This window comes from Dermatophagoides farinae, chromosome 2 (genome assembly GCF_024713945.1).
Source record: "Dermatophagoides farinae isolate YC_2012a chromosome 2, ASM2471394v1, whole genome shotgun sequence".
Taxonomy (NCBI): Eukaryota; Metazoa; Arthropoda; class Arachnida; order Sarcoptiformes; family Pyroglyphidae; genus Dermatophagoides; species Dermatophagoides farinae.
Window position 1 is genome coordinate 3,610,017 of NC_134678.1, and position 12,207 is coordinate 3,622,223.

The following is a 12,207-nucleotide window of genomic DNA, read 5'->3' on the forward strand; positions in this document are numbered from 1 at the left end:
CTATTAAATATGTTAGTATTCCATTCAATTAAATGGAATATGAAAAGATTTTATTTTCATATATAAAACAGTAAACAATTGTAAAATTTGAAAAATAAAAACGATAATAATAATATTCGTTCTAACGAAGGAAAACGATTTGACATTAATATCAAAGATGACAATAATTTCATAACCAATTGAGGAAAATCAATTTGCCGCCCCCTCAATGAACTGTGTTAATGTTTTTTCAATGAACGATGCTTGACGGGTGAAAATTTGCTGTACTTTATCATCTTTTGTTTTGATGATTAGGCCTTGATGATGATCCTTTTTGGGTTTCAATATTCCATATGAAAGATCCGAAAATTGTATGGATGAGATGATTTTCTATAGAAAAATATATTTGGAAAAAATTGGAAACAAATTAATTGTTTAATAAATTCTATTCATAAAAAAATTCTGCATTACCGGACATTCAATGTTAATCAAATGAAGACCTTTTTCATTTATTCCAATAAGAATTTTCTTATCATAGAAATTTGCATGAATAAGCGCTTCAAGAATAGATCGTTCCATTTGTGCTTCGAAAAAAAATCCGCCATAACAAGGAATCGATTCTCGACATTTTCGTAAATATTCAATATACCATTCTGCATCGCGGCTTATACTGTCGACTACATCACTTTTTTCAATACATTTTTCCAAAGTCATACATGCTTTCTTTGCATTCTTAGTCATTTTCCAATAATTCTGTGTCTTACGCAATGAATTTTGATAAGATAAGTTTTTTGCCTGAATCTTCAAAGTCTTGTAGAAATCATTTTCAAAATTAGATGTAATTGAATGGACTGATTCAACAGATTTTTGATGATAATATTCTGCTCTTAATTCGATTTCACATAGTTCAACTCGTCGAGTGATATCCAATGGGTAAATATTTTTTTTAACATTATCTCGAGCTTCTAAGTATAAAATTTGAAGGACTTTAGCGTTGTTAATTTTTTCTTCATCTTTGATTGACAAATATCCATTACGTCCAAGTCTGAATTCCACTAATGATGATTTTATTTCATCAGTTTTCAAAAGTTCTTTAAATTTTTCTTTCATTTCAATCAAACGATGTTTTCGATTCAATGGTAACTGGAGTTTTGATTGATTGGGAGCTGTTTCAATATTGGTGATCCAAATCGCTAGAACATTATAATCTTTGTGATCGTCATCGTCAATATGAATTTTATAATGATTTTCGCAAATTCTTTTGATTAAATCTTCTGCTGTTACATTCTCATTGTTGGTCAAATCAATTTCGAAAAATTCATCGTTTGGAAGTCTAATTTTTTCCATAATTGAATGAAATTTATTGCAAAATCACAAATTGATATATCCTGGTCGCACCCGATTGATAAAAAATAAAAAACAATAAAATCGGAAAATAAACAATAGTTGCCAAGTTTATACTGAGCAAGTTGATCATTCCAATTGTATCCCAGTTACAAAATAAATATAGTCACAAAATGATGATAATTACGCAGTTACATTTTGATTTTATAATTTTTTATGGAAAATAATATTCAAAAAGACATTTGCATATGATGAAATATAATAAAAGCTAATAAATTCAGACCTATGGAAAGATACAATTAGGCGAGTTAAATCATTCATTCATCAAGAAAAATAAAAAAAGATTTAGATGAGAAATGAAAACATTGATTAATTGAAGATAAAAATTATTTCAAAACTAATGACAATTAATTAATGAAGGAACCTAATGGACATTTTTCCTTCAACATCTGTTCGTTCTAATGTTTTACAGAATTCTGAAAATGTTATACATTGATCACCATCTTTATCAGCTTCCATTATAGTACGATCGGCAATGTTGGCCAATTGTTCAGTCGATATGTTGGATCCGACCATCATATGCAAAACTGCAAGCAATTCATCACGAGAAATTTTCTCATCACCATCTAAATCATACATTTTGAATGCAAATCGAAGTTTATCTTCACGCGAATTTAGTTTTATTTCACGATTTTTCTTGATTGGACGGAATCGTGCCAATATACGCATGAATTGTCTAAAATTAATGCGATCATCAAAGGAATCGGTTTCAGAAAAAAATGCCTGTACAATACGATCACCAAGTGGATTGATAGCCAATTCTGGTATACGAAGAAAATCTTCTCGTCCTAATGTACCATTATCACCTTTATCCAAGCTAGTAAAACGGCTATACAATCGTTCAATTTGTGATGCACTAACTGTTTTTAAGAATAATCGTAATTAACAAATTAATTAACTTGGATATATAGATTTTTCGTTCAAAAAAAAAAAAAAACAATTGTAAATACTTACAGCCAGTTTCATTTTGGATTGCATTGATCTCTTCATCTTGTAACATTAACGAAGATTTGTTGCCCATTTTATTTATTCTTTTGTGATTTACAAGCAAATTTAGTATGATTGTAGAATTTTTTTTTATAACTTTAACACTTAAAAATAATGATTAAATCAAAATCAATTATATGATTCATATATGAAATGAATGATGAAAAAACTGGACACAGAGTCTCTGGGTACAACCAACGGCAACAACAAAAAACAGAAAGTGATTGTATTTTATCGCCAACGTCAATGATGATTATTATGGTGACTGTGATCAATCATCAACAAATGAATAAATGAACAATAAATTAGTAAACAACAGAATAGACATAAATACGACTACATTTGATGGTTATTTTCAATATATTCATATATACAAATCCAATCATTATTGAATGAATGGAAAAAAATGTATGTATATGTGCTGATGATTATTGTGATTATTTATCAATCAAGGCTAAAATCATCTGAAACCTATAGGTGGAGCTCAATCATGATGTCCAATTCGATCCGGTAGATGGCATTTGCTATCTTTCGAATGTAAATTGCTATATATCGACTATGTGATGCTTTGGATAACAAATTGCCATATTCAAACATTGTAATTGATTTTTTTTTTATTTTAATTTGGAAAAAATTATAATTCAATTTTTAAAATAAAAAGGATTCAATAATTTATTTCATAATATTGTTAAATATTAATATTCATTCATTTATTAATCCTAGCCACAATTTTAACTTTAGCTGGCATATTTTTGGATATTTCCTGATCTTTTAATGCTTTAAGTAAATCTTTTTCACGATCAGTAGCCAATTTTTCTTTTAAAAATAACATTAATGCATTTTTTGATGCTTTACCACGTTTCGTTGAACCGGGTATGATTTTAACTTTATATTTGTATGATTGCATGGACGTATATGGGCCACAAACTGGTAATGCATATAAAAGATTATCATCGGTCATTGGATTCGATACTAATGATGAGATAATTCGTTGACTATCAAGACTGTATTTGTTCAATTCTTCTTGAATATCATCATCATCATCATCACCAGAATTGTTTTCATTTTTATTTTTGTTCATTGTTTCTTCATCATCAACGATATCGGATTTATTGTCATCAGTATCATCATCATTATCATCATTATGAATGTTAGTCTCCGCTTCAGCATTTTCAGCCGCAGCTATTGTTTCACCAGTTTCTGTAACTGTTTCTTTTAAATTTTGTTCAATATTCTTTTTATCAATTTTATTACGCTTTTTCATTTGTTTGGCAGCCATTTTCTGCGAAAACATTTTCACTTTTTTCTTTAAATTTTCTCCTGTGTTGACAATGGTATAATCATCATCATCTGTTTTGGAGAAATGTTCAAGTAAATCTTTATATTTAACTGTCGTATCCGGAAATGAAGAATCAATTTCTTCACCATCTTTGTCTTGAATCGTTGGTGGTGGTTGTGCTTTTCGTTGTTCATTTCGACGTTCAAAGCTTTCTTCATCGATTCGAAACAGAATGCCAAAACCAAGGACTAAATTCTGTAATGGTATGTAGTTTTTTTTGCCCCTTATCATAAATGAACCGACGGATAAATATTGGCCTGTTGGTGCCGTTTTCTGTACCTGATGAGAGTATACCCAATAAGCGGCGGATACAACTTTAGCTTCCCATGATGCACTGTAACAAACGGCCATATTAGCCGCTTCATTTATGGTTTTAGGGGGTATTTCTGGCTTTTCTGTGTGGTTTTTGATTACCACCGAAGTAGCACCATGAATATCAGCATGCACATAAAGATCATTTTTGGTTAGATAACGTTTGACTATCATTTCGTTTTGTTGTGCATCGCGACCAGCAATAACTAAATAACCTTCCGAACTGATGAACCAGAAAAATTTTTCGAACCACAATGTTTTCTTCGCCATAACAATAGTCGTTTTGATAGTGGTTTCTTTAAGTTCTTGTTTAACTTTACGTTCAACATTCTTATAGATCTTTTCAGTATGGTCCAAGGTTTTTTGTTCTTTTTTCGCTGCATCTTTTCGATGATCATAGTATTTTCTTGCATTTCCATACGCCGTCAGATCGATATCGATATCGACAACCATAGAATCTCTACCATCACCATCTTCGTAAGGATCATCAAGCAGCATAGCGAAACAATTCTTCTCCAATTTTAGTCCCTGTATCTTTGATGCAATTGGATCGCAATTATCTTGAGCATCTTTTACCATCTCAGCAATCATATCCCATGAATATTTATTTGCTATAGCACTTCGAAGGACCGAAATAGCATTTTCAACTAATTCAATGTTATTTTCAATCAGTGCCGCACGACGATTATCAATTTCTTGTAATTTGGCTAGATTCTCTAGCCGAGATTCGTGATCCTTTTTAATCGATTCCAATTTTTTCATTGCCTGTTTCTCGTGTTGAACAACTTTCGATTCAATACGTTGTGATTCCATGCTGGAGAAGAAAATATCAACAGCTTTATTAAAGCTTTCATATTCAGTGTGACGATGATTTTCCAATTGTTTGAATAGATATGGATGGAATTCGTCATTCATTGCAATATCTTCGGTTGAATTTGGTCTTTTTTCAATTTTCATTGTCAGATAACCTTTCGATGATGCTGCTCGAATTTCTTTGACAATTGATTCGGCATGATCGAATACACATTCCAACCAATCAATATCTTCTATTGTTACTTTTATTCGATTTGTATCCGAAATATTTTTAACTTTCATCAATGAATGTTCCAATAAGTTTGGTCCATATAAGAAATGTGGATTGAATAATTTTTTAAAATTTTGTTCCTTTGAATTGGCCAAAATCTGTTGAATACGATTTTGTGACATTTTAGATTCTTCTGCAATGTATGTATTCAAATTCATTGGATACTTTTCTCGGACAGCAATATTAATATTCGTTTTAGCGTCTTTATGAATCCGAAGCAAACTAAGGATGATATAATCTTTATCGGTAAGAATGATATTTCCTTTGCTATAAAGTTCGAGGATAATGTGATTGGCGTATTCAGCTGTACCAAATTGAAGATCAACAACTCGATCGTTACCAATTTGTTTGATCGTTTCAAGACGTTTATTTTTAATATGTTTACGTAGTTTCATTGTAAAACCGGATGGTGATGAATTTTTCGGCCAATCATATTCAGTCAAATGTATACGAATGCCAGATTCAAGAATGAGCATCTGTTTCAAATGTTCTTCGTCTACATTTTTGTCATGTGCTGGATGAGAGAATCTTATCAAAAATGTTTTATTATCTATGTCGTAAACTTGATAAACACGATTGCCACATAATTTTTCTCGAATTTCGGGTAATATGGCAATTAAATCAAATGTAGTGAAACGATTTTTCATTTTTGTTTTTACTTTGGTTAAAATTCAAGCAACTTGTTGTTTTGTTTATTTTTTCTTGTTCAACGTGTTCCTTCTAAATCAAAGGAATTAATGTCACCTTTTATTTGAAAGTACTTTTTGAGTTTTAGAGTTTTTCAATATTATTCTGGAACAAGCCGTGAAAGGGAATTTTATTGAATTAACAGCAACATTTAAAATGTCCAAAAGAAAATTTAATACCGATTTTGATAATGGTGATAACAATAATAATAATGGAGATCAAAAGCCAAAGTTTCAGCAGCAAGTAAAATATGATAATCGTTCCAGACATTGTCCATACTTGGACACAATAAATCGTGGTGTGTTGGATTTTGATTTTGAAAAGTTATGCTCAATTTCATTGTCCAAAATTAATGTATATGCTTGTTTAGTTTGTGGAAAATATTTTCAAGGTAAGAATTTTATCAATGATTTTGATTTTATTTAACAAGTTTGATGATCTCTTTGTAAATAGGTCGAGGAATCGGCACACATGCCTACATGCATTCGGTATCATGTGGTCATCATGTTTTCTTAAATCTACATACATTAAAATTCTATTGTCTGCCAGATAATTATCAGATTATTGATTCATCCCTTGATGATATTGTTTATGTTTTAAAGCCAACATTTTCTCATATAGAAATTAAAAAATTGAATTCTAATAATAAATTATCGATTGCTTATGATGGTACCGCATATTTGCCCGGTATAGTCGGTTTGAATAATATCAAAGAAAATGATTATTGTAATGTCATTCTACAGGCATTGTCACATGTAAAAACAGTTCGAAATTATTTTCTGATTGAATCAAATTATGATATATTTGTTCGTCAAAATTCTCAAGATCATTCAGCACTATTATTGCAACGATTCGGTGAATTATTACGAAAGTTATGGAATCCTAAAAATTTTAAAGCTCATGTATCTCCACATGAAATGCTTCAAGCAGTCGTATTGTCATCAAAAAAACGTTTTCAAATCACACAACAAGGTGATCCGATTGATTTTCTTAGCTGGTTTCTGAATGCTTTGCATTTGGCATTGAAAGGAAGCAATAAGAATGATTCATCGATCGTATTCAAAACGTTTCGAGGCTCAATGAAAACCTATACACGTAAAGTGATACCTATTGATAAATCAATTGAAGAAAAGCTTCATTTGATGGAAAATGAAGAATATGCTGAAAAATGTGATGATGGAAATTTCCTCTATCTAACGCTTGATCTTCCACCGACACCTTTGTTTCGTGATGAAATGAGCGAAAACATTATACCACAAGTTCCATTAAGTCGGTTATTAGCCAAATTCGATGGTATATCCGAAAAAGAATATAAAACATATAAAGATTCATTTCTAAAACGATTTGTCATAACAAAATTTCCTAAACATCTTATCCTTTATATCAAACGTTTCACTAGAAATACGTTCTTTTTGGAAAAAAATCCGACCATCGTGAATTTTCCAATAAAAAATGTCGATCTTTCCGAATTGTTTCCTAATCAAGATCAGCAAGGAAATGAACGGAATTCAAAAGTGGTTTATGACCTCATCGCTAATATTGTTCATGATGGTCAACCAGAATCAGGAAAAGGAACATATCGAATACATATTTTACATAAGGTAAATGACATTCTTCAATTTTTTAAAATAACAAATTCTATTCTATTCATTTATCCAACTAGGGCACTGGAAAATGGTTCGAAATACAAGATTTACATGTCACCGAGATACTTCCTCAAATGATTACATTATCGGAAGCATATATACAAATCTGGGAACAGCAAAAATGTTGAATTGAATACAGTATTATATATAAATGATTAAGTTTGTTTGATTCTTGGTTGTTGAAATTGATGTGAACAACATTTAAAACCATTTTTTAAGCAATCAAAATTAACGTTTAATCAATGAATATTGAACATGATGTAATTCAAGTCATAATTTTGAAATGTATTTTTTAATATATAATTTGATCGAAAACTTTGTATATAAAAGAATACTTTATCCATTTGTTTATTCCATGAGGTATTATTAATATATATAAAAATCCATTACGCCATGAATTCAATCTCCGAAGGTTATTGCGCGCGCATAATATCCTCATTAATTTATAAATACGTGTTTCCATTCAATTCTTTCTCTCCACATTTTTTTTTCTTTCCATGCATGCATGGATTTTGTTATTGATCGTAACTGTGTCAACAATGATCATGATGTTGCGAATTGTTGGTACTTTTTGGCACATGTTTCAAGATGGCCACGACCACTTTCTTGTTGATCAACAAAACAACATGATACATTGTTCATAATCATAGATGTCTTATATCCAATGTCGAGACATTCAAACAATAATAAATTGTGGATATAATATTGTAATAACAAGCAATGAGACGGTTCATTTTTGTTGTTTTTTTTATGACGTCGTAATTGTGGTGATTCTTTAATGAGTGTTGACTAGCTAGCATCACCGGTCATTGGTGAATTCTTTGCCATTTTTCTTTTTCTTACATGTCATTACAAATTGTATTACCAGAATTTAATCATTCGTAAACTTGGATAATTTCATGAAGTGATAAATTTTTTTCATCCTTTCGTCTATAATTCATAAATGATTGTTCACTATTTTAAATAATAAATCGATTATGAGTTTTTCTGGTGATAATTTCTATTGTGACAATGCCCGTTATGAACGTTCGAAAATCGGTAAACTTCGTAATGAACGGGAAGAGGTACAGGCCAAAACGTATAAGAATTGGATCAATTCAATTCTTATACAAGGTCGAACTGGTATAGATAATATCTATACGGATTTGGCAAACGGCGAAAAATTAATCATTCTATTGAGACTGTTGACCGGTGAGAATGTTGGTACAATAAACAAAAGTTCATCATTGCTTCATAAAATTGCCAATGTCAGCCAAGGCCTCAGATTTATCAAAAGCAAGGTTTGTACAATGAGAATTTGGTATAAAATAATTTTAAATTGAATACAATATCAATCTAATTAATTTTATCATTCAAACAGAATGTATATCTCGAAAGTATTGGACCCGATGACATTGTTAATGGAAATAAAACGCTCACTTTGGGCTTAATCTGGACATTGATTCTTCGTTTTCAGCTTAGCAAACATCTTGATTTTGAACAATATGATCTAAAATCAATTAAAGAATCTCTGCTACTTTGGTGTCGTAATCGTGTTAAACATTTAGAATTTGTAGAAATTGTTGATTTTCAGCAAAGCTGGCAAAATGGCTGGGCATTCATTGCATTAGTTCATAGTTTTCGACCAGAATCATTGGATATCGATGGATTGCGACGTAGAGAAAACCGAGAATTGTTAGCCATCGCTTTCGATACTGCTTATCAACAATTGTTGATACCAAAAATCTTAGATATCGACGATGTTATCAATGAGCCTGACGAAAACTCAATATTGACTTATGTATCTTTTTTCTACAATCTACATAGTAGAACTAAAAACTCAGAGACTAACGTTAAACGGATACAATACTTATTGACGCACATTAGTGATGTTGACAATATGCAAGATTCATACATCAATCTTTGTCGTGCCCTATTGGAATGGATTACATCGAAATCAACTTTGTTTGAAACGGATGTTCCAGTGAATCAAGCACAAGATGCAATGTTGGAGTTTAATAACTATTTTTTCAATGAACGTTGTGAAAAATTAAAATGCCGAAATGATTGTGAGACGCTATATTTTGAAATAATAAGCATGCAAAAAGAGACCGGTATCAAAACTTTCAAACCTTCGAATGGCTTAAAAGTGAAAGATTTGGAAAAATCTTGGCTAAATTTAGAAGTGATCGAAACTAAGCGGCTTTCAAAACTTAAAAATCTGATCAACCAACAGAGAAAAATTTGTCAACAAGCTGAATTGTTTGATACTAAAAGTCAGAAATTCGAAAATTACATAGTTTCTAAGCTAGAATTATTGAATAATGATATTCATGATCGAGAAGCCCGTTTCTCTACAAGATCTTGAGCAACATTTACAACAATCGGAAGCAATATGTCTGGATGTTCATGATAATAATATGAAATTTGATTCTTTGATATCATTAGCCAATGAATTGATTGAACAACATTATGGTGATTCACAATTTTATAGCCAATATCTTAGCCATATTGATGGAAAATTGAAACGTTTGCACGAACTTGCCTCCACAAATCTAACAACCATTGAATTAACACGACATTTATTTACCGATCTTACCTGTATTGAAAACATTCTCAATGAATCTCACGATCTATATGGACAAATAAATTCAATTGGCATTTCAAACGAGTCGATTGATTCTATTCAAAAAATTTTGCTTAATTTAGAGAAGCTAAAATATCTTGAAATTTATTTAATTGTATTGGAAAAAGATTATCTTGAATCGCAACGACAATTTGATTCCATTCGTTTAGATGATAAATATAAATATTGTTTCATCATTTTTGATATTGATATCTATATGAAAAAATTGACTGATTCAAAATCAAACATTGTATTGTGTCGAGATTCGATTGAAAGACTCAAGAAAATTTCTGAATATCAAATCCATTTGAATGAATTCATCACCAGTGTTGAGTGTTTATATCAATTTTTGAATGAAAAACATACACTGACTAAAACGGATCCAAATGATTGCTTCAATTGCTCTACTATCCATTTCATACAACGTCGAAATAATATCATTAAACTTGAAATAAAAGTAATGGAACGAGAACTGTATTCTACTTGTAAAAACGGCTATTTGCTCATGAATTCAAAAGAACATAATGACACCATTGATGAATTGATAAAGGCAAAAATCGAAAAAGTCAAGAATGATTTCAAAAATTTCATATTCACCATCAACGAACGAACATTATTAATCCATGATTGTATAACATTATACAATTTAATTGATGAATTACGTCAGCATGAAGAATTGATCAAAAATCTTAATAATAATTTCTATGAAAGTATTCTGGAAAAAATTGATTTATATCAAAATGATTCACTTTATCTAAGTGAAATATTTGACAAACTTGGCCAACTTTCTATTCGAATGGAAAAATATCATAGTGATGATGGTCAAGATAATTGTTCAAAATTTATTTTATATCTAAAAAATTATCAGCTGGATCTAAATAATTTTCGACCATCACACATCTATCTTATTATTGAAATCAATCTTCCTGATATTCATTTAGATAAGTTCCGTACGATTCATCTGAACCTGTTTGAATTAATTCGAGATAGAATCGATCATATTAAACAATTGATATCTGTAACTCGATCAGATTTTGATGTCAGAAAATTGAAACAAATGTTAAATGTGAAATGTGACGATGATGACAAGATTCAAAATGATGAAATCACTTCCATTCAGAATATGCCAACTGTCGCAGAAATTGATTTAATTTTTCAATTATTTTTCGAACAGCATCAACATTCACCAGTTGAACTCGAAGATTCTTTATATCAACGTAATCATTTTGTAATTTCAGATTTCCGTAACATGAAAGTATTATCGACTATGATAAAACGTACTATGAATTTGCTAAAATCAGCCAGAGATATTGTCGATTTATGTCAATTGAATCGATCTATTCCTGAAGAACCTGTGTTTGATGAAATGACCGAAATTATTCCGATTATTGATAATGAACGACAAATGAGTGATGAAGATTTTTCAGAAACTATAAAATTGATCACTACTGTTGATGCCGAAAATGTTTCGATGATGACTGCAGAAGATGACGAAAAAATTTCCATAGTCGAAACTGAAACTGAAGAACAAAAACGCATGGCCCTCATCATGAAAAAGAGAATATTTATTCATAAATTAAAAAATGACATTGTTTTTATTCATCAGTATTTTATCAATTCCAACCATCAATGTCAAGATTTGAAATTCAAGTTAAATTTTCTCCGAAAAATAGTTGGAAATAATGTCAAACGAATAGAAATCTATATTATTGAACATCCAGATGATAATTCAACAGAAATCATTCAAACTCTTTCAAATGAATTACAAAAATGTGATCAAGAAATTGATAAATTTCAAAAATTATCCACATTCAAAGATTTGCTTGATGATTTCTATCTGAATGTCAATAATCATTTCGATAATCTTAAATGCATTCAGATAATCAATTATAATGATTTGAACGAAAAAATCGTACGTAATGATATGCGAACAATCGAATCGATCGAAATTTCCTACATTTATTACAAAGATCTGTTTGACGAATTCCGACAAGATAATATCTGCCATTTGGATGGAGAGTTGGACAAATACATTGTAGATCTGACATTTATATTAGAAAAATTTGGCCTAACTATTCAGACAACCAAAGAATTGTTGGAAAAACGTTGGAAATACTTGCAAGAAAAAAAGAAACAAACACGAATAGAATCTTTTATGAAACGA

The 12,207-nt window shown here is 30.3% G+C and overlaps 4 protein-coding genes across 4 annotated transcripts; 2 read left to right on the plus strand and 2 right to left on the minus strand.

Annotated features, from left to right (window-relative positions):
- Positions 1–13: 13 nt before the first annotated feature.
- Positions 14–2,804, minus strand: LOC124499350 (uncharacterized). The gene is given in 4 exon segments (XM_075736138.1): positions 14–369; positions 451–1,358; positions 1,764–2,239; positions 2,334–2,804. Coding segments are annotated over 4 exon segments (1,635 nt in total). The 5' UTR covers positions 2,405–2,804; the 3' UTR covers positions 14–189.
- A 211-nt stretch (positions 2,805–3,015) lies between these two features.
- Positions 3,016–5,752, minus strand: Clbn (Nuclear export mediator factor NEMF homolog Clbn). Its single transcript, XM_047063240.2, has one exon. It carries the CDS (start codon positions 5,750–5,752, stop codon positions 3,077–3,079), a length of 2,676 nt encoding a protein of 891 aa, XP_046919196.2. The 3' UTR covers positions 3,016–3,076.
- Positions 5,753–5,894: 142 nt separating this feature from the next.
- Usp39 (ubiquitin specific protease 39) lies at positions 5,895–7,830 on the plus strand. Its single transcript, XM_047063242.2, has 3 exons — positions 5,895–6,183; positions 6,246–7,393; positions 7,456–7,830. The coding sequence occupies exons 1-3, from the start codon at positions 5,949–5,951 to the stop codon at positions 7,564–7,566; spliced, it is 1,494 nt and encodes a 497-aa protein (XP_046919198.1). The 5' UTR covers positions 5,895–5,948; the 3' UTR covers positions 7,567–7,830.
- A 585-nt stretch (positions 7,831–8,415) lies between these two features.
- LOC124499344 (spectrin beta chain, erythrocytic-like) lies at positions 8,416–10,600 on the plus strand. The gene is made up of 2 exons (XM_075728533.1): positions 8,416–8,718; positions 8,778–10,600. The coding sequence occupies exons 1-2, from the start codon at positions 8,416–8,418 to the stop codon at positions 9,783–9,785; spliced, it is 1,311 nt and encodes a 436-aa protein (XP_075584648.1). The 3' UTR covers positions 9,786–10,600.
- Positions 10,601–12,207: the final 1,607 nt, after the last annotated feature.